At 44.1% G+C, this 27162-nt stretch overlaps 1 protein-coding gene across 3 annotated transcripts in view; it reads right to left on the bottom strand.

The window, feature by feature from the left end:
* fnip1 (folliculin interacting protein 1) overlaps nt 1-27162 on the bottom strand; it is a 47679-nt gene that overhangs the window by 18902 nt on the left and 1615 nt on the right. The window contains exons 2-9 of one of the 3 annotated variants that reach the window (XM_084073237.1): nt 11423-11555; nt 8149-8298; nt 7273-7373; nt 6002-6076; nt 5449-5540; nt 4611-4694; nt 1924-1995; nt 20-155 (exon numbers count right to left, since the gene is read on the bottom strand). In XM_084073237.1, the coding sequence (XP_083929363.1) occupies nt 20-155; nt 1924-1995; nt 4611-4694; nt 5449-5540; nt 6002-6076; nt 7273-7373; nt 8149-8298; nt 11423-11555 (843 nt within the window). Of the gene's footprint in view, nt 1-19; nt 156-1923; nt 1996-3293; nt 4547-4610; nt 4695-5448; nt 5541-6001; nt 6077-7272; nt 7374-8148; nt 8299-11422; nt 11556-27162 lie in introns of those variants that run through there. The other 2 variants (XM_084073238.1, XM_084073239.1) reach the window with 2 other exon arrangements.

The raw sequence follows: 27162 nt of genomic DNA, 5'->3' as shown, positions 1-27162 counted from the left end.
GTGTGTGTGTGTGTCTCACCATCGGGGGAAGACCCCGTTCTCCAGGCTGGTGGTCTGACTTCGAAGCCAGCGGCGCTGGTAGCTGGAAGCACAGCTACTGGTCAGCGAGGAGCCAGGAGACGGGAACGGAGTGATCAACAAGCTGCTCAGAGAGGCTGCAGAGATGAAATGGAGAGGGGGGGGGGTGTGTGTGGAGGGATGCAGTGGGGGAGATAGGGATGAGGGGAAAAGACAAGAACAAAGGAGGGAGAGAGAGGAGAGGAGAGGAGAGAAGAAGGGGGGTTGGGTGACAGAGGGGAGAGAAGAACAAGAGTGCGTCAGACAGCAGGTGTGGAGGGTTACTCATTGAGAATGGTATCCAGACTACACACACACACACCAACTCATCCAGCGACTGCAGAACAGGAAACCTGGGACTTCATCCCTCCACCACACACACACACACCTCTCTCCACTCATCATCTCACAGTCTCTATTGGCCCAGCTTTAACATGGGATCCAATATCAGCTTGCTAGCTAACGGTCACATGCTGCTGTTGTTGAAGAAGACTACTACTGCCTAACACCACACAGAAATATTACTGCCACTCTGTACACATACAGACAGACACACACACACACACACACACACACACACACACACACACACACACACACACACACACACACACACACACACACACACACACACACACACACACACACACACACACACACACACACACACACACACACACACACACACACACACAGCCTTGAACAGTTGCTGACAACAAACCTTTACGTAAGAGATTTTGTATTTGAGGTGTTGTTATCGTGTGTGTATGTGTGCGTGCGTGCGTTAAGACAGATAAATAGTAGTACTACAGTACAACTGCAGTAGAGGTGTGGACTGAGAGGAGAGGAGAGGAGTCTCAAATTAGAACTTCATGTAGTATTGGCAGGATTTGGAAACTGCTATATTTAACGACGTGCGTGTGACCCGGGACGAAAAAGAAAGTGAGATTCCTCTCGCGCCAGCCATTGCGGACGGGTGTGGGCACAGGGCAGTTTCCATTGCATATGGTTTTCCATAGCCAAGATGACCCCCACCCACCTCTCTAGATAGACCAGAGAGGGTACAGAGTGTAATGTATGGAAAAGTGTGTGTGCGTGTGTGTGTGTGTGTGTGTGTGTGTGTGTGTGTGTGTGTGTGTGTGTGTGTGTTCCAGTCTGCAGTAGGAGAGTCTTGGCCAAGTGCCACCCATGGGGGGAAAAAAACAAAAGGGGCTTGTTGTGTAACAACTCAACGCCGCCCTTGAACAGGAAGTTAAGCTGGACAGACACAAGGGGTCGACCGTGCTGACCCTGGAAGTATTTCCACCTAAACCAATTACTTGCATTATTTATGTGGTATGCAATTAACTTGAGAGTGGGGGATTAAAATATGTGGGTCAACTTAATTGGCTTGGTTTGAACCAAGGACACATTCAGCTGTGCAGGACAGACAACATTTTTTTGGAAAATGTGTATAAGACATCCATCTCAATCTTAAAGGACGACTTCGCCCATTTTCAACCTATCTTCATATAATTGGTCCTCACTAATGCTCATGATAAAATGGTATGGTATTTTTTCTACCCGGTCTGTGTCTCAGAGGAGGGCTGTGGACAGTTCAGAATCCCGTCTACCAGTGATTGCAATATCGTATATCTCTGAAAATAACACTTTAACAATTGATATACTTTGTTGTATGACGAATACGCAATTATTATTTATTTATTTTTGGGATAATTTTTACCTATAATACATGCCCAAAATAGGGACGCCAGGTTGAAAGTGCTTTTAATTGCGGAACTTCTAGATATGGCGCGAGGGAAAAGTGTGTGTGTGTGTGTGGCCAATCCAGGCTTAAAGGACCTCCTTAAGTCTTTTTTAACTCACCTGACCTAGCGATGCCACTGTCCCGCTCATCGTACAGCCCTCGGCCTGGCATGTCCATAGGGTTGCTGTGACCTGGAGAGAGAGGGGACAAAATAAAGGATGAGGGGGTGCAGAGGTGGGACAAAAGAAAAGACGAGAGGTGGCAGAGGTGGTACGAGAAAAAGGACAAGGGGTGGCAGGGATGGGACGAGACAAAGACGAGAGACAGAAATTTGTAAGACAGGTGTGAATACACTGCAAAATCCTGACACTTGATTGGACTCAGAGTGCAAATATGGCCCTGTGTGGTACCACCATGCAGTAGGTGTGATAGTTGTGCAGGTTGTTCACCCACCACCTCTACCTCAAAGCAGCTAATGCCACCCTGCGCTGCCCTCTTCTACACAACAATGCAGAGTATAACGGCATCACATTGATTGTTTTTACTTTATACTGTACATTCTTCTGCTCTATCGTCTTCATGTCAGATGATGCCGGGATTACTGGCAAGTTCCAAAAATCGACGGGTTTCCTCCGATCTGGGACTTTCAATTAATTCCGATTCTTAGCAGCCCAAATGGTTCCTAAGAATCAGAGAGCCACCGACTGCATGGCTGACAATTACGCTTTTCAAATGCAGCTCTAAAAGTACCGCCAGCCACCCAAAAACGTAACTTAAAACAAATAACAAAAACAGGAAGGGTCCCCACTAAAGTATAACAATTTGTCCTGGCGGCTGTTTGATGCAACATTACAGTGTAATGTTTTATCAAATTAGAACTTCATGTATAGTGGCAGGATTTGGGAACTGTTATATTTAACCCGGGAATGAAAAGAAAGTGAGATTCCTCTCATGCCAGCCATTGCGGAGGGGTGTGGGCACAGGGCAGTTTCCATTGCATAATAGGGTTTTCCAGAGCCAAGAAGACCACCACCCACCGATCTAGATAGAGCATAGAGAGTACACAGTGTAATGTATGGAATAATGTGTGTTTGTGTTTTTCAAAAGCAGATAGAAACGTACCACCGGACCACCAGCCCAAACCTTGTATATCACTGTGGTTAGATTACATTAACCCTTTAAGCCTCATTTCAAAATGATTTCAACAAGCTCGTCTAGTGAGCTTCTAGATCTTCCATTTTTGAAAATATATAGGGTATTTATACATTTTTTTTACTATTTGAAAAATTCCCCAACAACTTTCATTAGGGACACCATGTTGAAAGTGGTTCAAACAAAAACAAAAACAGGAAGTGTCCCCACACGAGCATAACAACTTAGCGGCTGTTTGATGCAACCTGACAGTATGTTGTAATGTTTTGTCATTGTGTTGCCTCATGCTTGCAGGCTTTCATAACAGCAGCCGCAGGCTTAAGACTTAACCTCGTACCGCAGACAGTGATATTGATATCAGTGGGCCCGTTTGCGCGTTTGTCAGGTGTCCCTACGCATCAACACTCGGAGAACAGATGAGGGTAAAGGGGGTAAAAAAAATAGACGGGTGATATTAAAAGAATATTTTTGGCAAATAAGCTCTCTGATCGACTTACCATTGTACAACAAGAGCACAGCTAAGCCATTTCAACACACAGAATGCACTGTATTTAGTGTTGTGCAGTGGTGCATAAGGTTTGATTTTCAGGTACAGCGTGACTTGCTGAAAAATGTCCACAACTGGTTGAACAAATAATTGAAATTAACAAATAATGTGTCTATATCCACAAGTTTCCTAGGGCGTTGTGGGCATCACTTCCTGTCGATTTGATCGCTGATTCCAATATCAAATCGACAGGAAGTGATGCCCACAACGCCCAAGGAAATTTGTGGATAATGTCTGTATTGGTTGGGTGATGATGCAATGACAACCTTTTGAGGAAACTAACCACTTATACACATACATATTTTGTCGTACGACAAATAGCTAATCTATAAGCTCACAACATGTCATATTATGAGCTTACAGATGTGCTATCTTGGCTATTTGTGATATTTTTGGAAAATGTCTAGCTATAATGACATTTTGCCAGGTTGAAAAGTGGTTAAGATGGGTTAGATGAGTTAACCTGAAGCCAGGATAGTATTGTTGACTGGCATGAAAGCGGTCATCATGGCCTTTCAGGGCAAACATCTTCCAACTGGGGCCAATTATTCTATAAATGACATACATAAATTCACTTTGTGTTGAAGTGTCCCCAAAATACCTTATTGTATTACAAGAAACATGGGGCTACTGTTGATGATATTGCCTCAAAACGTTGTACTGGAATCATGGAGTTATGATAAGTAGTTAGCAAGTTAGTGAAGAACGGGGAAGAGGTGCAAGTGAGGAATATAAAGTAAGCAAGCAACCAACACTAATACAGCAATCAATACCAGTGACAAGATCCACACATGTCCTGTGCCCGTGTTCATGCTATACTTGCAGACCAGACCTGAGTCAAATACTGAGACTACTTCACCCAGGTTGCACACATGCAATGACTACGTTGGCCCAGGTTGCAGACATGCAGTGAAGTCACATACCAGAACTATTACACACACCACTACTAAATACTACTACGTCCAAACACGCATGCAGCTGGATGCATAGAGTCATGGTCTACACAGCCATTACTACTACTACCACCACCGTTACTTACTACCGGAGCTAAAACTTCCATGCGTGCATGCACGCACACAAGTCAAGGCCAGTTTTTATTGAGCCAACCTGAAAAGAAAGAGGCACTCTTGATGAGACGCAGCGGGCCCTGTTCAGAGAAGGCCCGTCGAGGGCTGCAGAGCTGGGAGAATCCTGCGCAGCACAAAAAAAAACACGGGAAAGGAATGGAGGGAGGGAGATAGAAGAAACAAACACAAATAAAAGACATGAACCATGGTTAGTGAAGCAAAGGGGGTGGCCAGTTACCGTCGACACGCAGCAAAGTTGCACTGAGCGAAATCAGTCAGTCACAGAGACAGACAAGACACTTATGGCTGGAATCGCTCACAGAAAGACAAACGAGTAGCAGAGGAGAGCTTTTGCTCTTTTGATTTGTGTGACTAAAACATCGTCTTCTCTGTGAGGATGACAGAGTAAAGGGGGGGGGGTTTAGAATCTGTCAGCAGCTCGTAGGGTCGTGGGTATATCTACTTTCTATACTTTCATTTCTTCAGTTCTCTGAAAACAACTTGTCTTCAAGTGACATTTGCTTATCTCCACCCGACATGTGTTGTGCACCCAGTTAAAAGGAGTTCCAGGTGGAGAACAGCGGGTGACGGCGCAGGTGAACATACAGCCCGTCGGCACTCTCATGACCGGTGATCAGGTTCCTAAACCTTTTTGTGAGATTCAATGGACAAGGATTGCAAGGCAGAGCTGCTGGCAGATTCTTTCAAGCCGGTTTCACATGAAAAGGTTATGATGCAGAGAAAGGGAGAAAACTAAAAACGGTCGCAGTCTCGCTGAGGATTGAACCGCATTGTAAACTAAAAGGGGAATAAAGTGGAGCACTGGTACGATTCTAAAGGAAAATTAGGATTCATTGCTGGATTGTTGTTGTGGTTACCTATGTTCCCTAGGAGACCGTTGCCCCCGGTGTTCTGATCGGGCCGAAGGGTGTTGGGATCCTGTCCAATGAACTCTAGGCTGTCCTGTAACCTGCCAGAGAGAGAGAGAGGAGGTCAGTCTTCGATAAAGACTGGAGGGAGTGCATATCAGTAGGAAGTAAAAATCTAATCGAATTGATAAAATTGGTGGAGATGAGAAGAGAAACAAAAGACAGAGAGAGAGAGATAGAGGTGCGTGTGTGTGTGTGTGTGCGTGTGTGTGTGTGTGCGTGTGCGTGTGCGTGTGCGTGTGCGTGTGCGTGTGCGTGTGCGTGTGCGTGTGTCTGTACCAGAGCAGTTCAACCCTCTCAACCCTTTTCATACTGTAACCCACCAGTGAAATCTTATACATAACATCTGTTGTAAAAAGAAATGTGTGTCAAGCATAGATATTTTGGACATCCCGCGACCCTCCTGCCCCCCTGCTGTGACCCACTTATGAGTCAACATGACCCACAGATATAAACCCACTGTGCCATAGAGCAGTGTGCGTGCTTCTGTAGCTTTGCTTACGTGTTGAGGCTGCCGTAGACACTACCTCCCGTCCTGGCTGTAAAGACCTTACTCAGCATCAACTGAGGTGGAGACCTGATAGGAGGATAGCACACACAGGGCAAAGCTCAGCATGTCATCTGTGTCTCTGTGTCTCTGTGCGTGTGTGTGTGTGTGCGTGTGTGTCTGCAGTACATGCAGCATGATACGTGCATGCATTACGCATGTTTGAGAGATGACTCTCTTTTTTTTTTTTTTACGTTTTTTTTTTTTTTTGTGGCTTTTATGCCTTTATTTTTTTTATGACAGGACAGTAGGCTGACAGGAAATGGGGAGAGAGATGGGGGGAGACATACAGCAAAGGTCGTCGGGAACGGGAGTCGAACCCGCGACACGCTGTCATGCTGGATTACCAGCTTATGTGGTATGCGCCTGGACCGCTAGGCCAGCAGATGCCCCGAGATGACCTTCTTCTACCCTCTTATAATATCTCTTATTTCATCTCTGCGGTTCACAACCTCCCTTGAACCTCCCCCGGGGCAATACAGTATATCAAACCCTCCCTTGAACCTCCCCCGGGGCAATACAGTATATCAAACCCTCCCTTGAACCTCCCCCGGGGCAATACAGTATATCAAACCCTCCCTTGAACCTCCCCCCAGGGCAATACAGTATATTAAACCCTCACTTGAACCTCCCCCGGGGCAATACAGTATATTAAACCCTATTTTAACCCATTAAGACCTGAGGCCAATTCTACAAATGCCTTCTAAATCAGTAGTTCCCAAACTTGTCCGTGCCAAGGACCCCCAAAATGATACGTATTTGGCCACGGACCCCCATATCAAAATTCAAAAATAGCAGATGTACAAGCTCGCAGCGCGGCACAAATTGACGCGTTGTCAGCTTGTATACCTGCTATTTTTGAATAGCCAACTTATAAATGGATTAAGTGGTTAAAATGATTGTGATGCTATATCAACACATTTTGCAGGGGTCACCCTGGAGCCCCGGGGGTCCCAGGACCCCACTTTGACAGTTATATATATATCTATATTTTGGCTGTTCGAAAACAGCTGATCCACAAGCTCGTGACACACTGTGAGCTTGTAGATCTGCTATTTTTGAAAACGTTTTGAAGGAAATCTTTAAACACTGAATATGTCTGGAAAATTCTCGTATCTAATGGCACGCCCAAAATAGGGACGCCAGGTTTAACAGCTTGTTGGCCTTCTACAAAACCAATGGATCAGTGAGAGTGCCAGTGAAGTATGTCCTCTACACACTCTTACCTAATTTGGTGGATCTTCAGAGTGGAGCCTTTGTAACTCATTGCCACTGATCCAAACATCATCTCCCCCAGCATGGCCACGTCTGACGAACACCTCGAACCCTGAAACAAACAGGTTCACGTTGATGTCAGAGAAAAACTGCCCGCCGTGTGAAGGGGGTCAATTGACCTTTAAAAAGGAGACATTTTGTCCCTCGTTCTTGTTTGGAGGTCAAAGGAAAGGGCCGGTCTCCTGCTGGCTCTCTGTCTGGCAGAGGAAAGTTTACGGTAAATTCAAAATTCTTTCAAAATGTAGATGGACACATTTCTCAGTAGATTTCTTTCAACTGTATATTCCCAATGACAAACAAAAACACACAGTAAACATGCGGTTTACTGGGTAAATGCATATGCCCATAGTTGCCCATTAATCCCTCTTTTCACACAGTGTCAGATCACCGTAGTACCAACGTTCAGCCCATCCAACGACAGGACTTTTGGTCCGATCCTAATCCCACCACAGATTACCAATGTTTTGACTGATATTTTGCCCCCCAAAAGCAATTATGATGTTTTAGTAATTATTGTTCCTGCTGTTCTACATGCTGCCAACCAGGTGATAAAATCACAGATTGGGGTTTTAACACTTGCTTTTATGAAATATCCCAGACCGTCAGGATTATATGATAGATGCTTCTGCACATATTGCTAGTTTGACCACTTCAAATGCTCTAATCTTAGAATAATAACCAAAAGTAGCCTATCTACAAGCTATGGCGCATTGAGGGCTTGTAGATAGAGCTACTTTCGTTCCGCAACATGCTTCCACAGAAGATATGCTGACTTCTATGGGATCCAAATGACTGAAATCAGTGAGAACTTGAATCCATGCGTTTACCTGGAAGCGGAGGCCCTGCTCCTTGGTTTCCTTTGTCTCGGAGGTGCAGGAGGAGGAGGAGGAACTGTCCAGGGAGCTGCTACTGCCCCCTGTAGGACGCAGCTGGCAGCACTTCCCAAACATCTTCACCTGGCCCTCGCTGCACATCCTCTGGACACACGCATGAAACAAAAAAGGCACATTAAACCATTGGTACTCAACCGGGGGAGGGACCCCCTGGGGTCCTTGAGGGGCTTCCAGGGGGTCCCCAGCTAAATGACTGATAGGAACCAAAAGGAAATGTAACTTCGAGAGTGTACAAAGGGAGAGTACACTCCATGTGTACACTCTCAGACTTAAATTAACAATTTAGATTTTTGATTTTACAGTGTAGCTTAGGATCCCAGAGGTGAAAAAAAAAATCATCTGAAATGGGGGGGGGGGGGGGGGGGGGGGGGCTGTGGTCAAACTGCAGGTCCTCGAAATTAAAAGGTTAAGACTGATTTAAACAGTATACGACTGAACTCTTTAATCCGGTGTATCTGTACATGCACAACCCCAAATTTCACTTTAAAATTTCAACTTGAAATTTCAAATGAACAGGACATGGCAGCAACACGGACTATGACTATATTTATGAACAGGGTGCAGACCTATGCCCTTCTGGTTATTTTTGCTTAGGTGTGACATAACATTGTGACATTTCATCAAGATACAAGTCAAGACAATCCTGGAGACCAGCAGCCGTATCGCCACTCACACCAATATCCTACTGTTATGAAATAAGAGCGAACGTGACATTGTTATCGTCTCGAGTTTGACCTGCCTTTTTTATAACGTTTTTTTTTTTTGCCAGAGCAAATAAAACCCAGGCCAGAGGCACGTCGGTAAACAGCCAGCTAAGAGCAGTGAACTCTCAATCAAGCCAATGTGTCATGTGCTTTCTTAACTTGGCACTAGATTGAAGTGGAATGCATTCAGGGAGGGGTGGGGGTGGGGGTGGGGGTAGGGAGGGGTGGTTGGCGAGCTTAGCTAGGCTTTTGGTAATGGCCCACATCAAACAACTGTCAGTGTGTGAGTGTGTGTGTGTGTGTGTGTGTGTGTGTGTGTGTGTGTGTGTGTGTGTGTGAGAGAGGGTCGAGAAGGGTGGAGGGGAGACAGAAAAAAGATAGAGAGACAGTGAGAGAAAGAGAGTGTGCGTGTGTGGGTATGTGTGTCTGTGAGTGCCTGTCTGTGTGTGTGTGTGTGCGTGTGTGTATCCACTGCACTGCGGCCAAAGCCTGCTACAGTGTCGTATATACAAAAGGGCAGGAGCATGTGACTGTCAGTCATATGACTTCCCCTGGAACTCGTGAGCTAACAGCACTGCAATCACTCCCTCCCTCCCTCCCTCCCTCCCTCCCTCCATCCATCCCTCCACGACTCCAACTTCCCTCTCTCTTTTCCCCCAACCCACCCTCTATCTTTGTTCCTCCCCTCTTGCCCTCACCATCTCTTTCTCTCATTTATCGCTCTACTCTTTTATTGCTCTTCTCTTCTTTGCCTACTTTTCGCCTTCTCTCTCTCTCCTCCACCGCCTCCCTGCTCACTCGCTCGCTCTCAAAGGCGAAACAAAATCTCTCCGGGTGAGAGGGGAGGGGGGAGAGAGAGAGAAAGAGAGCCGTCATGTGATAGAAGTCACAGTAGCTGGCTAAGCCCTAAACCATGCAGAATGTGCTGAATGCACTGGCAATGACCCATACACACAGTCACACACACACACACACACACACCACATGCACCCACGCTGCAAAGCCCTTCATATTGCATTTCTATATGTGGCCCCTGGGTCTAATGCGGAGAATAAATCTACATGTTTATGAGCACTAACAGAAAGTGAACAGAAACACACGGCTTCTATTTTCCACCCTGTGCGGACGTGAGTGAGTGCATGCGTGCGTTTGTGTGTGTGTGAGAGAGCGAGTGTGTGCAGGGGGAGGGGGGTTGGGTGAAGATGAAAAGATGGACAGCAGAAGAAGTCGTGGCATGGCAATGAGGGCAAAAGCAGAGAGAGAGAGAGAGAGAGAGAGAGGGAGGGAACAGGCAGAGACAGACTGATTCATGACAGAGACAGTAAGAGAAGGCCAAACAGTCAGTCAGTGAGTGAGTGAGTGAGTGAGTGAGTGAGTGAGTGAGTGAGTGAGTGAGTGAGTGAGTGAGTGAGTGAGTGAGTGAGTGAGAGAGAAAGAAAGAGATCGACAGAGTGAGAGGTAAAGAGAGGGACAGGCAGAGCAGAGACAGCACATTAGGAGAGATGTACAGAGAGTGTAAGAGAAAGAGATGAACGGGCAGGAAGCTGCAGGATTGACAGAGTTTGGACAACACAATGTATTAAGCCTGATTTAAATACTTAGTTGCGCGCCAGTGTCACATGCCAATAATAGCAGTTCTACAAGCTCACATCACACCACAAGGCTTGCAGATTGGCTATTGCTGCACACACCTAAGTATACATTGATTGATTGACGTTTTTTATTGGCAAAAATGCATGTACACATATTATTTGTAGATATCCATCAAAAGGATAAACACAGAGAAGCTTGAGGGCTAATTTCCATTATGGTCCTTTGAGCGTTTTAAAAATCACGCTTCAGGAGAGACATATATCAAGAGAGATAGAATGACATGCTTGTCATGGGACTGTGAAAGAATGCTGCTTTCACATGTGCAGTCAGCTGATGCTATTATTATTGGAGATAAGAGCTCCAGAACAAACCGGTCAGGGTCCTCCTCACCTACAGTATATATACTCAAGCAAAAAAATAAAAGAAAGACAAACTAGTGATGCAACAGTAAAGGAAAACAAATGTGGATCTCGAGACCCACATGGGAACGGTGTGGCTTGAACCCATACCATCGACATTCCATGTTCGAGTTCTGTATATTACCTACAGTACGTATATTAAATTATGCGTTTATGTGTGTTTCAGTGCAGAACAACTGCATAATAACAAAGGGTTTTCTAGTATCCGGGGGGAGGGGACATTTCTTTTACAGTCAGAACGATCAGATGCTACTATGAGTGCAGGGGAAGGAGCTATTAGGGGTTTAAGTGTCTTCCTCATGGACACTTCGACAGGTACGTACATCGGGCTAGCCGGGAGTTGAACCGCTCTCTACCCACTCGGCTATGGCCGCCCCCAAAGACTGCAGCCACACTGAGCCAGTGAACTTAGTTGGCTTGTCACTCTCTGTTGCCATCTAATAAACCATACGGGGGTGCCTCCAACATTGAGAAGAGGAAAACATGACTCACCGTTATGGGGGTTTCCTCGGCGCCCCTCTTTTTGTTGGCGTTGGAGTCGAAGAGGACATTCCGGCCCCGTCGCTCGCAGTCTTGGTATACGATCAACCGGATCTGACTGGCGTCCAGCTGGGGCGTAGGCCAGCTGCACAAATGGATGGAAGGACCAGAGAGAGATGGAGGGCGAAAAAGTGATGGAGAGAGAGAGAGAGAGATATGACATTAGTACATTTGTGCAAAAGTTGTGAGAAGTCAACTCAAGACACTGACAGAGAGGTAGAATGTGTGTGTGTAAAGATCATTTGATTCATTTAAAAAGTAGTCAATAGAATAATTGCAGAGAAAATCAACAGTTGCAGCCCTAGTTACAGCTGCAGTAAAGATAAATTAAACCTACGACTAGAATATTCTCCAAAACGCTGCATTTCTGCATTCTTCACTCGCTACAAAGTTGTAGACAATCTGATTCCAGTAACAAAACACCAAACCAATAGGACAGGAACGCAACATTACCAGTTTACCACTTCCAGTTATTCGAGTATTTTTAAGAAGTGCACAAAGCACAAACCAATCCATCCTGTGACTTTTACACTCAAGAATAAACAACCACAAACATTACCTGGGAGTCAATGGACAAGACAATTGATATCCAGTTGTTTCTCCATTACAGACTGAACATCTGTCTTTGTGTGAATTTTTGCTTTGTTTTTTGACCTGACTTGTTGACTGTGTTGTTCTGGGGATGAATAAAGTACCTAAGTACCTACCTACCTACCTACCTACCTACGAATCGATTCCAGATGTTATTGTTGTTTATATTAGTGCAATACACCAGTCAGACGACATACGATACCTCAATTAAAAGCCCTCTGTAAAGTGTGGTAATGTCAGTGCCAACATTATGGGTGTCTAAATGGAATGAGGGACAGACAGGAACATAAGCATAAGGGTGGGAGGGGTACGGTTGTAATAAGCTTGTAATAAACTCCTTTTAATCTGTCACAGCTCCCAGCAGTGGTAAGCGTGGCAGTGCCAACAGTCGTGTCGTAACTGGCGTTCCTCTTGCTCATACCACAGCCACTGGGGAGGCACCCAGATCAGTGCACCGCCCACTCACCACCACTGTGACGGCTATTACTGTACAAGTAACGGTAATGGCGGAACAAGCAGTGGAACAATTAAAACAACAAGACACATAAAATGACTCGTTGGGGGACATAAAAGGGACTGTTAAATGTTTACAGCCCTACTGCAGAATGACTATCAAATCAAAAGTATTATATGGTTGCTGTCGGGCAGAAACCTTGTATCTCCCCATTTCAACCAAGTATGTATGTATATTTGTTTAGTTTTTGGAAGACCGTGTCGTATGACGGTGTCGAAGAAAAGTAGCAAAAAAAAGCCGAATCTACAAGCTCACAAAGTGTCGTGATGCGCCGCGTTGTGAGCTTGTAGAATGGCAATCTTTTTAAGCTTGTAGATTAGCTAGCTTAGTAGTGAAAATAGTAGCTTGTAGATCTGCTATTTTCAGTTTTTCACTACTTAAAAAATATATATATTGTAAGATTATCGCCTATAATGACATAACCAAAATAGGGCCGCCAGGTTGAAAGTGATAAAGTATGTAAGGTGGATGTTATAAATGTAATCAATGAAAGACATGAACAAGAGCTTGTGACTAAATAACTACATTGGTACACAGGTTATTTTTCTCCCCCCCCCCCCCCCCCATTTCCTGAACAGTAACGGTTTTGGACATAAACGGTTTCCACCTGACAGCGATGCTATATAAGTTACGCAAGATCAATGGCAACCCAGCACCACATGGTAAAAAAGACCTTGGGAGAAGCCCTGGACTGTGTTCAGATGGGAAGCAACCACCATCCAGCCACTAAACTTCTCTTTGGCCAGTTTCAGCCACCAGATTGCTAGCTAGAGTGCCAAATGCAGTCATTAGACAGCAGGACAGATCACAATGTCCAGGACATTTCAACTTGTAAACAGTTTTAGGCTAAGTAAGAAGATGTAGATATTGTTTTATTTCGTTTTTACCAGTCCTCTGCAGCTCTACCTGCATGGGACATTTTCTGAAGAACCTATTCTGTGCCAGCTCACTTTTGAATGGCAGGAGGGAGTTACTGTAGGGTGTTGTCACATATGAAATCACCGGAACTTCTTCTAGGAAAAGGGGCATCAAACGACAAGGATTAGCAATTACCTGCTGCTGTGGAATCACTTCTTTCCCCGAGCTTTGGAACACTGCCATGAATTTGGGGAAAACAAGACTCCCTGCTTGAGTTTGAAGCTTAGAAAATGACTGGGGAGTGGGAACGACAGACAGAGGATTTCTCTCTAGTCTGGGGGACAGACGGGTCATGCAGATGGACACTGAATGAACCCTAAATATAGCCTTTTATTTGGGGGAGGGGGGGGGTGCAGGAGCCTCCCATAAGGCCAGTGTTTATAGGCAAAGGGTTAGGGGCCTGGCATGCAACGAGAACAGCTAAGTATACTGCACTCTCTCTCTCGCACACACACGTACACAGCATCTGAGGTTTATGCGTTACTTCAGCTTAACAGTGCAGGGAATACCAGCGTGTGTGATGGCATGCTTGTGTAAGCATGTACAGTACTATGTGACCTAGCATTTACCAAACACATTCCTAGAAGCTAAGCCGTTCAGTCTGGACAGGAGATATGGGGGGGGGGGGGTCATCAATCATGTACTACAACCTCAGTGTCCTATTGTCAAACCCAGAGTGTATTCAACGTCTTTCACATGCAGACACAAAATCCTAAGAAAACAGAATGGACAGTACAGCACATTTCACTTGAGTGGCAGGATTTCTCTTCAGTCTGATTATTGTAATATATACTGTTTCCGTGATGTTTGGCCATATCGCCCACTCTCTTACAAGGCAGCGCCAAGAATATAAACATCTTTGTAAACACAGACATGAACACACACAAGCAGCACACACACACTCGTCCTTGGCTAGTAGCAACACATGTTTAGACAGCTCCCCATAGGTCCTAATGGACCTAGGCCAGGCATCAGTGACTTTGGCTTTGGGGCACGCAGTGAATTTTTTGCTAAAAACAAAGAGCATTTGTTTAACACAGACAGAGCCTATAGGCTGCAGGCTGGGTCTTGAAAGACCAGCTCGTCTCTCAGGAGGATTCAATCTGCCAGGCAAAATGTCAGGAATATTCCCTGGTGCCACTTAAGTTTGAACTGATACTGAGGGACGTTTTATGCGTACGTGTGTGTCCATTAAAGAAGGGGGAAACTGTTCCCCCTCCTGGCACCGATCCCACAGGGAGACCCAGCCCATATACTGACCTCCATCACTGAATGCACTGCATGATGTAATGCACTGGCCCACATACTGTACAGCACTCTGTAATGAGATCAAATTACATTGTACAGAACAGAACAGAGCCCTGCATACCACTGACTGACTTATGTAATCAAAAAGTCCTTTCTCAGTGTTTCAGCATGACCTGATATAGCAATGCTATAGACACAATTACGTGAGGAATTTACAACCACTCTGTCTCCAACATGTTACAGTGTTGGGTGGATTGATAGTTTCACACCAGGACACAAACTCATCATGAAAATTGACTCAACTCAAATCCATCAGTAGTTTGTCTTATGCAGGGAACCAGAGGAAACAACCCGTATTATCACATTAACACTGATGTCCGTATTTTGGGCATATCATTGTAGGCTAAACCTTTCCAAAACGTTTCTTTCTTTTCAAGATATTTGTATTAGTTTTTAGTACAAGGCCCAGGGGCAAGCATACTGCACATACAATTTTTCATATCGTATGACAAAATGTACATATACTACATACCCCTATCCCACCCTCCCCCCACCCTCCTTTCCAAAACGTTTCAATATGAAAAAAACAGATGTACAAGTTCACAGTGTGTTCTGTTGTGATGCGACACGTCATTGTTTATCGGCTATTTTTGCTATTCGTTGGATGACAAAGTACTGTAATGTATATTATACTGTGTATGCTGTTAACTAAAGTTTATTTGATTTTATTGTTTTACTCCGTCAATGTTATTTAATGTCTGATGCTGGAGTCTAAGTCTAGACTAGTAATCTAGCATGTGTATTGTATTGTTTTACAATGGATTTTATGGAGTTTTTATGTCTGGAGCACCGCAAAGTTGATCTGAAGTGTGAAGTCTGCCATTTAGGAGAGGCCTAGACGCATGGCGGTACGGACAAAATCAAATCACAATATCTTTGACCAAATACCTTGATACCAATATTTGTGATGATATTATGGGGATGACTGCTTTCTCAAATATTTACACAATGAGCTTTTTGATAAATAATCTTCAGTAATGCTTATATAATAATGAAGTAGGTAAAGGCAAAAATATCTAATCACATCATAATATACTGTAGTTATAAGGCAATATTGCCCAGCCTTAATTTAGGGTTCCCCATCCCTAGTCTATTCTATGAAAACACTAGCAGGGTATTTTTTAGGCTTTGAGTAAGTTCAGTGCTAAGAGTGAGCTCCCTGAAATGCACAAGACAGACTGTCTGTTGTGTTCACAGACTGTGAAGTCATGCTGCTGCTCCAGACAGTAGATAAGAGAAGAGTGGAGCAGTTATGGAACTTTGTAACAAGTTACAGCGTTACATGAGAAGAAGAGGGAGGAGAGGAGGGAAAGAGGAGATGACAGAGAAACTAAAACTTTTTTTTTAAGAACGCATTGAGAAACAAGAAGAAAAAGGAGAAATTAAAGCTGCAATCTGTATGTTTCATGTCTTACACTGGATTCGAACCTGGGTAAGCGGCGCAGGAGACCAACTTTTGTTCTTCCAAGACGGAATCCCCACTTGGCCAGGGGAGATATTGCCCGTATGAGCTTCAGGCAGTGCTACTTGTCAACCAGTAGGTGTCCTACCCGACACCAGGGCCTAAATAATGTTTTATTCATTATTCAGCTGGGAAAAAAATAACTAGAAATATTTGCTCTTCGGAGCACAGGACTCCGCCAGGCCAGGTAGGCGTAATGTTTGGACAAAATCTGTAGGAGTACTTTTTTTTTTTGGTTGAAAAAAATCTAAATATCTAAATATTAGGGATGGGTCGAGAAATGGCAGATAAAAGAAAAAGCAACAAGTCTAGAAAAAAAAGAGGGAAAAAAAGAAAGGTGTAAAAACAGAAAACAAGTCACATGACAGAAACATCTGAGATGAAAACTAGTTGACAAAATGTAAAGAAAAAGAAACTGGAGCTGATGTAGAAAGAAACACTGAAAGAAGAACGATGCCGAGAAGAGGAGGAAGTGTCATGTGGACCGCCACAGTGTCGAGGGGAGAGTCATTCATAAAAGCAGCACATGACTTCATGACTGTTACTTGTACTGCTTTGACCTCGACTGTGTACCACAAAACGACTCCAAATGTACCTCTCTGTACTAAAGAACCGCACACACACGTTTCCTTGAAGAGAACGTCCATTAGAAGGGACAGCGAGAGTAGCGGCGACTTCATTACATACAAGAACGAGGATGCTAACAAATTAAGGTATTCATTATTTTCACCATGTTCTTTAACAAAAGGCTCTTTCACTATAGCACATCTTGTTAAAATAAGCCTTTAAAAAATGAGACAGACAAGGTTGTCTCATCAAAAAAACTAAAGGTGCCCTGTGTAACAAGCCTTCTAATCCACACGTACTCTCTAAAGCATATTACATAACTTTACACTAAAGACTTGATCAATGTGTGACTACAGCCAGCATCAGCCAGCAGAAAAAACACCAACTTGCTCCATTCAAACCAGTCTTCACACACACACTTTTGCCGTACCACTAGTTTTGTCCAGAACTGTGAAAACACAAAGTTAGCCTAAATGAAATGACAAAGCCAACGTTAACCCCAAAACCCCCTCTAAGTAGCACTATCAATCTTCCCCTTTAAGCAAGCACCATCATGCCCACTTGTAAGCACACACACAGCGTGGTTAAATATTACTGGCTCCTACCTGGGCATCATTGTGCTTCTGCCAGTCTTTCCCCAGGCTTCTCTCTCCCTCGCCCTCTCTCTCTCCCCCTCTCTTTCTCTCTGCCAAAGCAGGGGCTAAGAATAGCGGTGAACTAAATTCACACAACAACATGAGACTGTCAGGTGATCGGTGGAGCACTGCTGTGTGTGTGTGTGTGTGTGTGTGTGTGTGTGTGTGTGTGTGTGTGTGTGTGTGTGTGTGTGTTGGACAGCGTGAGAGGCTGACCAGGGCTAGTCTCCCTCTGCTCCTCCTGGGACAACAGACAGCTCAGACTCAAATGGGCCAGGAGGCCACTTTCAAGACGAGTTGGACCCCCGTGCACAGAATTTTAATTATGGTCAATACCAGACCCGTGTCCTGGCTGCTACCAGTTCTTCCACAATTAATTTGTTACCGTTCAATTTTTAACAGGAGGTTTTTCTTTTCCTTTCATTTATTTTTTCCCTTTCTTTCTGTTGGAAAATGCTGTAGGCGTTGTTTTTAATATTGATCATTTCTACTGTACATCTACAATTCTGAGCAGCACTGAATCAGTCTGACTCATCGGTTGATATCTTGAACATACTTCTTCAGTATGGCCAAAACTATTAACCCATAAATGTGAAAATGTTAAAGTTTTTTCCTTAACTGTAAGCTTTGAAGCACTGCATAAAGTTCTAGCACCGCAAATAGCCACAAGCACCTATTGAAATGATAATGTTTACCTCCGTATCTGTAGTTAATTGATTAAGGTGATAACAAACGTCATGAGTCACAAGTCAGTTAGACTCACTCCAGGTACAACATCAATGTAGTTCCTTCTTAATAATTTGAAATAGTCCTATCAGTGAGCTGCCAGCGCAACACATACGCAAGTGTACAGTGTGTGTGTGTGTGTGTGTGTGTGTGTGTGTGTGTGTGTGTGTGTGTGTGTGTGTGTGTGTGTGTGTGTGTGTGTGTGTGTGTGTGTGTGTGTGTATCTGCATTAAGGCAAGGCTGTGTGTTTCAGTGGCTGGTCTTCCAGTCACACCATAGCATTGTTTATTTTGTATTTTCTTAGCCACAACAGAGCGTGTGCAGTGGAGAACGACGGGACAGGGTGAGAGATATGTTACAAGCGCATTTCACACGTAGCCTCCAGGATACAGTTGTCACAACAATCTAAATAAACCCCGGACAGGTGAGCTTTTTTTTTTTGAGGAGGGATGGAAAGACGTCTCCACACAATCTGCGCTGCCACTGACTGCACGGCAACCACAGATAAATGCTATCATATCCCGTGCGTGTGTCATACTGTACTTTCATCCCCTACAAACCAAGCAGTCTGCCTCGTCACAATTACATAATCTGATCACCTGATCGCAATTATTTGAGCTAATCGCAATTTTTTGCATAATCCTTAGAATTGCTTCCATTCACCTGTATAAAAATAGATGGATGAACAGATTTTCCATCATTATTTACAGGTCGTGTTCCTCTTTTAACCAACCTATTTATTTTGGGCAATAGCAGATCTACAAGCTCACAACGCTTCGCGATTCAACATGCTATTTTGGCTATTTTCTTTTTTTAAAGATGTATTTTTTGGATTTTATGCCTTTATTGATAGGACAGTAGGCTGACAGGAAATGGGGAGAGATGGGGAGTGACATGCAGCAAAGGCCATCGGGATCGGGAGTTGAACCTGCGACACGCTGTCAGGCTGGATTACCAGCCTAGGTGCCCAGACGGTTACGCCAACCGTCTATTTTGGCTATTTTTGATAGTAAAACAAAATCATTATTAAATAAGGATAGGCCTGTTTGATTATTGGTACCACCAGTTATTGATGTTTCTTTGTACATTTCAGTAAAAGGCTTTTTATACTTATTTGTCATAACTGCCCTGTCCAGTTTTGTTTACAAAGCATGAAAGGCAAATAGAAATGCCATTGACAAACGTTGTCCCAGTACATCACAGCCTCAAAAAACTAAAGAAAAAAGGTTGCTGGACTCGGGGTGACGATCCCTGCAAAAAGAAAAGAGAACATGGCAGTCACAAAGAATCACCTGCTTTTGAAAAGTAAAAGAACACCTTATAGAGACATGGCAGAGCTAAATAATGCTACACGGGCAAAAAACGAAACCCCGCTAAGAGCAGGAACACTCCCTGGCAGGCCTGCCGAGCGTGGCTGGATCACACTTTTCTGCCGGGTGAAAGAAAACACCTGCCACTCAACCACACCTCGATTCACATCGATACAAGGACAGATGGCACCACACACAGACACACACACACACACACACACACACAGAGGACACGGTTACTAGAAAACTGCCAGCGCCAGCATCAGATAGTTTGAGGATCCTCTAGCCACTGTTGTGAATAAATACATTAAAAAAAGACAATTAAAAAACATTAAATGCCCTGCGATAACGATCATCCATAATTATGCAATAAGACCCACTCACATCCCAACCTCTATACTCCTCTAGCACAGTGGTTCTCAACCCTTTGAGGCCGCGACCCCCCCAAAAATAACCATATTTGAACTGGGGACCTCCCAAAATAATCATATTAACCACCCTGACAAGCACTTGGAATTGTAGGAGTTGAGGCATTACGATTAGTTTCTTTGACTCGGTTCCACAGATAAATAGTGAAAATAGCCGATCTACAAGCCAATGTTTGACCATTTTTTTATAGTATAGTTTGTTGATTACTTTTGATGCAGTAATGATCTTTTTTCATTTAATTTCTTTTTTAGGTATTAAAAATGGAAATTGTCACTTTACTGTCATCTAGGCAACCCCCCAAAAATCATGTGGGGACTCCAATGGGGGTCCTGACCCGCACAGGTTGAAAACCAACGCTCTAGCTAACAATAGCTAACAATACCTAACAATAGCATTACTATGACTAAGTTATAGTAAACTAGGAAAAAAAACAACAGGCTTGCCCACAGGCTGAGAGAGCACCTGACTGCGTCTGTGACCGACTGTCCACCGTGTTGCCGCAATTACAGGTAACAGGACAACTTCTGCATTCCAAAACTCACATGACTGCGAGAGGAGGAGGATGACAGCACAGCCTCAGGCCTTCCAGTCTGTCGGTGTACAATAACCGACTGTGTGACTGCCTCGTACATACAGGATGAACGTTCTTAGAATAGAACATTCTCTGATTGAACATTCTTCTGTTCTAACCTCATTACTGGCCGTGTCTAGTACTGTATGTACAATATCTGGGACTATTTAAAAAAAAAAACTATTTATTTCTATTCCTGTCAATTATATACTGTATAATCTATTATTGTATATTATTGTCTATTATTGTCTACTTACATAGCTACACCTGTTAAATGCTCTTCCCAGGCAGTCCCCTCTCTCTCTCTCTCTAAGTCTGATATATCTCTCTCTCTCTAATATCAAATAATGTTTATCTATCCATCTCAGGATGGAGGAAAATCAACTCTGGTCCTGTTTTACGTCATTCTCCAAAGAGATTTGGCTGGCAGGGTAGTGAAAGTGTCTTGCTGAATACTGAGTGAGGTACCATCAGCCACTGCGGTCTGTGGACCCCCAAATAAAGCTACTTGACATACAGCTGGGTTTAAAACATAATCACATGAACCTAGCTAGCATCCAATTCTGGGGTGAACATTCAGCAGAAAATAGCAGTAGATTGCAGCTTGTAGATCAGCTTTGTTCGACAAAGACATTTGGTGTAGAGACTGTAGACATACAAATTGCTGAGGCTGAGCTAGCCTGGAAACCAGACGAATATGCCATTGCAAAAATAAGAATTGCCTTCGGCAGTGATATTAGTCTGGCCATGCCAGGCTAAGGCTGAGCAACATGGAGAAAATAAAATAATATGTTTGACCCAATACCTCGATAGCGATATTGTGACAATATTGCAGGGACACAATAAGATTTTTGTTAAATAATCATCCGTAATGCCATATGATAAGTTGGTAAAGGCAAATAATAGAACAGTTCAGTTAAAATTACATAATTTTAATGTAGCCTTTAAAACAATGAATGAATAGTACAATCACAATAAACAAAATCCCAGAGACTATATCTAGTCTGAAATCATGATATTGATATAACGCCCAGCCGAGGGCTATAGTACAAACTAACTGCTGTTGAGTCATGCGTTCCTTGTTTGTTTGTGTGTGTGTGTGTGTGTGTGTGTGTGTGTGTGTGTGTGTGTGTGTGTGTGTGTGTGTGTGTGTGTGTGTGTGTGTGTGTGTGTGTGTGTGTGTGTGTGTGTGTGTGTGTGTGTGTGTGTGTGTGTGTGTGTGTGTGTGTTCAGCGACAATACACGTGTCACAAGTCCCTCTGAATCAGAATCACATGAGAGGAAAGGCGAGGTGGAAAGTAGGCTAGTCGGTGATGATATGCATGATGAAGAATCCTGAATGTAGAGATGTGCTGTGACTCGAGTGTGAATGAGCCGTGTGTGTGTGAGCTGGTATTTGAAAACCACAGTTGGCCTCAGTTCACTTCCAATTCAGCCGTTATGGGAAGCGGTTTTGTTGAGAACTTTAAAGTTCAAGAATTTAGCATTATAAAAGAAGCAAGAAAGAGGATTTTGTAAGTCAACTTCACTTCTGACCGACCCAACAAACTGATTCAAGGGTCAAATCTAAGCATCTGACCCCATGTCCTAGTCCTCTGTGTCTTAATCTCCTCAATCCCCATCCATCACCCTCCCCCCACCCCCACACACACACACACGCACACACTACCAACCCACCCACCCACACGTCAACATATTTAGAGGCTGAAACAAGACTAAACGGGTGATATGGGAGATGCAATGAGGGGTTTGATTTCAGGATCCCAGCAGAGGAAATAATCACTCGGCATGTGTGTCACAAAGTCTGCACCATCTGACTGTAAATTAGACTTATTCACCACCAGCCAGGTCCTATAGAGGATGAGTCTGTAATTACTTAATTGTTTAGTGTAATTAGCAGGAAACAGGAAATAATGTATATTTTATAGTGCTACCGCATACATATGCTCCCAAAAGAAAATTCATGCATCTTGGCAGCTGGGAACCGGAAGGTTCTTTGTTAATCTCCGGGCTCCTCCAGAATTCGTGCCAAAGTTTCCTGGTGTAAGACACTGAACCCTTACTGCTTTTGACCAGCAGGTTGGTGGTGTCTTGCAAGGCACTCTTCACCAGTGTAGCCTTTTTTTTTTGCTCCCAATGTAGTCAACATGCAAACCACACATATTTCTGTGCAGCCACTGCCACTGTACCCCACTGGCTCACCTGCCAGTGAGGAGCCCCCATTGGGAGGACGTAGCACCTCGGCCCTACTCCTCCCGTTCAAGACCCCACTGACAGTCGACGCCCCAGCCCGTAGTTGTCGCTCGCTTGCACCAACAAAGATCACCCTCCCGCCCGGCTTCTCTCCCTGAACACAGCCAATTGTGTTTGTATCGGCCAAGCCGGATGCACTGCAGTGGATTCGAACCCCTAGACTCCATGGTTGGAGGTGGACAGGTACTTTACCCCTGCGCCACCTGTGAGCATGTGTTAGGGGTGAATGTGAGGCACATTGTAAAGCGCTTTGAGTGGTCGGAGGACTACAAAAGTAAGTCCTATAATGAAAGAAAGACCAATCAAATAATAATGCAAACTACAATGCTGTGTGTACCACAGACAGTAAAATAAGTCAAACAAAGCAGCTTGGAAAGGTTTAACATTACCCTCCCTAATAAGGCAGCGATACCTGATGACAGTTTGTGTACAAAAACTGAAGAACTGATTTCAATGTTCCCACGTATGGGGTACCCAACCAGATTGAATAACAACAGAACCAAGATGTTTTCATACCACGCCGGGCATGGCAGACAATCAAAGGCGAACTGCTCAAAGTTTATCTGGGGATAGTCCATGACGGTGCTAGCAAAATTACCATGACCAGCATGGATAACGTCCAATATCTCTTTGATTTCCGCTGCTGTGCATGTTGCTGTTCTTAATGATTAAGAAGTGAACTTTTAAAAATATCATTATGCCGCTGGACGTTGACCTAAATATTACAGAAGAGGAGGGCTGCTTTGTGTGTGTGTGTGTGTGTGTGTGTGTGTGTGTGTGTGTGTGTGTGTGTGTGTGTGTGTGTGTGTGTGTGTGTGTGTGTGTGTGTGTGTGTGTGTCTTTAAGATGAGATCAGATAGATCTTTATTGATTCCCGACTCTGCGTGAGGAAATTCAGGTGTCGTAGCAACACAGTAAGCGTCAAAACAAAGGATAGGTACACGTAGAGATAAGAGTATAGATAAAAAAATACAATAAATAGACTTAATAGTCAGACACTAGACATCTGCATTAGGACTGACCGAGATAAAACATACAGTATGTATATCCTATTTCTAACAATAAATAACACACACACACACACACACACACACACACACACACACACACACACACACACACACACACACACACACACACACACACACACACACACACACACACACACACACACACACACACACACACACACACCCTTTAAACACAAAACTAACTACAGTATATCTTTACCATGACCCTGCAGTTCTAAGAAGCCTGAATGTGGCCACTTAAAATAGCCATGAAAGGAACCTGACGACAGCCACTGTCAACAGAGCTCTGGAGAAGCAGGCTTGTAAGACAGGCAGGGAGGATGCTACTAGGGCTTCAATTATTATCTTAGCGATTATTCTTTTTTTTTTTTATTCATCAGATATTCTTGAAGCGACATGCCAAACACGTGTTTTATAACCATCTAAATTGATTAGTCTAATTAACCACTTAAGCCCCAATGTGAGCGTGCAGATTGATTTTTGTTATATTTGAAAATCGATAAGTTTATGAGCCATCACTGAAGAAGTTACACCAGGGATTGGGGATTAATTTTGAGCAAACGCGTAACATCGTCATGTACCGTTAATAACGTATTGTTGCGTTCAATAATTGAACGCAATTACTAACTTTTTATCAATTTAAAATCGCCTCCAGACGATGACTTAATATAATATGACCTTTGCTTTACTAGCCTGTCACTGTTCCTGAACTTATACTGTAGCAGATAGGTCACACCCAAAAATGTCTACTCCCTATTAACATTGGGTTCATGCCAACTCTCTGAGTCTGAGAAAGCAACAATTTACCTTGTCATCATATATAACCACATTAACCCTGTCATCCCTGTTTTGGGCAAGTCATTATAGGCAAATTTATTTCACAAATATCAGATACAAACTAACAGCGTGGCACAGTGCAACGTATTGTGAGCTTGCAGAAGTATAAAATGGGGCTTAAGTGGTTAACACACACACACACACAGTGTTCGGGCCAAGCCGAGCATTAAGCTGTATACTGAGTGGGATGGTTCAGCATGCGGACATGGCATGGACCACCAGGGTGGCGGGCCTGGCGGCGGCGTGGCCGAGGGGTGACAAAGCCTTTGGCTGGGGCTCAGGCCGGTGCCTGGGTCCTGGCTGGCAGTGAGCCGGGCGCTCTCACCGATATGTACAATATGCTGCTCCTGGTCACGCGCTGCAGCGAGGGAAATAGGAGAGGCTCTTTAGGCTTTCCTCACAGGGTCAGTCAGCCTGCTGCCCTCCGTGGTATTCTGACAGGGACAGTGTAGCGCTGTCAGTGGGATGGTGGCCGAGTTCTGCAAGGCAACAGGGTTGCGCAACACACCACAAACACCTATATGTTGTGATGTGAAACCTTTATGATACATGCAATACCAAAGATGCTCCATATTTAATTGGAATTGGTGCAAGTTAAAATAGTAATTTTTTGTTTTACAATAGTTGCCTAATTTAGTCATTTGTTATGCCAACTCCTGATTCCCTGTGTATTCCAGTCCTTTGTCAATGTTAAGTCCCATAGTTGGTTCTAGGGAGAACACAGACAACCATGTCTCCTCCTCTGACGTCAAGGCCACTTCTTTTCACGTGACACTGACAGTGACCAGTTTCCTGGAAGGACGTAACAGATATTCACAATCACTTCATGCTATTTTTACTAGTTCCACAGTTCCACACCCCACTGAACAGGCACCCTGACCAACCTGTAGGAGTCATTAGAGCAGCAAGAGATCACCCTGCCCACTCGGCTCCCCTCCCACGAACATGGCCAATGATGTTTGCTGGAACACCCAACCACGCCAGATGCACGCAGAGGATTCAAACAGCCCCGCGCCACCCGAGCGCCCTAAATGGCTACTTCATTGAAGGTTGACCAGTTTCACAGTTGACTGACAAATGAAGGTAAGAGTCAGTGTTAAACACTCATTCAATTCAACCACTCCAAACACGGTCGTTTGTCTACACACACCTTGAAGACAATCCTGCCTCTTAATCTGAATGCAGTCTGCAGGTAAACTATCTTTCATTCAGCCTAGGGATGCAAATTACCGATTCATTCATTAATTGATTGTTGATAACCTTATCGATCGATTAACCGATTAATTGATAAGCTGCGTTTTTTAGGACCAAAAGGAAAAATCTTGTCCGAAACCAATAATGAGAGCAGAAACATAATTACCTTGATGTATACAACATTAACGAGCCTCAACGAGTATCAGCTGGTCACAGACACACACACCCTCTCATTTCTCTCCAAAAGCCCTTGAATATGATTAAGGATTACTGTGATTATGGTAAGCCACATTTGATATCACACACCATACCTGTAACTTTCACTAGCCCCCAATTAATTGAAAATCGATAACTTGTATAACTAACTGGACCATGCCATAGCCAGGCAAAGTCTCCCACTGAGGTAAGTAACTCTGGCAAAACCTATAGTACTGATGGGCAATAGGAAAGTCCAGTTTCACCTTTGCAACAAGTTAGTTCTTCTTGGGTTTAGCCATTATGTCTCCTCTCTTCTCTCTCTGCATTTGATCTCTTATCTTTTTCTTCCATTCCCTATCCTCTCCTCCACTTGCACTCCCCCTCCACCCAAATGTCCTCCTCCGTATGCATCCTTTTCTCCCAGTCCCTCATGTCCTCCTGCATTGCAAGCCATTCAATTAAGGATTTTTATGTTTTTACTTTTTAATACACCTAAACTGCAAGTTGCAATCCATAAATCTCTTCATGGTGATCTATGAAGAGGAGAGCCTAATGACGCCTTGTATCAGAGATGAAGCGAACTGACCACAGTTATAGGCTAACAGAAACCTGCCTGTCTGACTCTGCACTTGGCCAGTGAACCAACCAGTCACACACACACACACACACACACACACACACACACACACACACACACACACACACACACACACACACACACACACACACACACACACACACACAGAGTTCATGTCTCTTGGATCGTGACTCTGGCACTGGCCAAGGTGTGTGTGGCACCTACACTATAACCCACAGGATAGAGCTCTCAGGTCCACAAGTAAATATATCCACACTATCATCTCACAGGGAAAGGTCAACGGGTTCCAGTGCATGGTTGTTCCATGCAAAGGAACATGTAAATCCCACGCAAGACCTTCTTTACTGAGCTGACTGAAAAAGTAAAACACAGGCAGTAGGCTGGCTTTTAGAATCTGGATGGAAGATTATATAAACTTGATTATTGTATAGTCTTGTATATCCACCAGCAGCCATTAATTTGCACCACTTCACAAGCTGAAAAGGGTTATCAAACAGAACAGGACCTCTGTGCATGTGTATATGGTCCCAATATTGGTCTGGTTGTTACA

This window comes from Gymnoscopelus microlampas (genome assembly GCF_963454915.1).
Source record: "Gymnoscopelus microlampas genome assembly, chromosome: 12".
NCBI lineage: Eukaryota > Metazoa > Chordata > Actinopteri > Myctophiformes > Myctophidae > Gymnoscopelus > Gymnoscopelus microlampas.
Note: the sequence above shows the minus strand (reverse complement) of the source record. Positions and strands in the feature narration are given on the sequence as shown.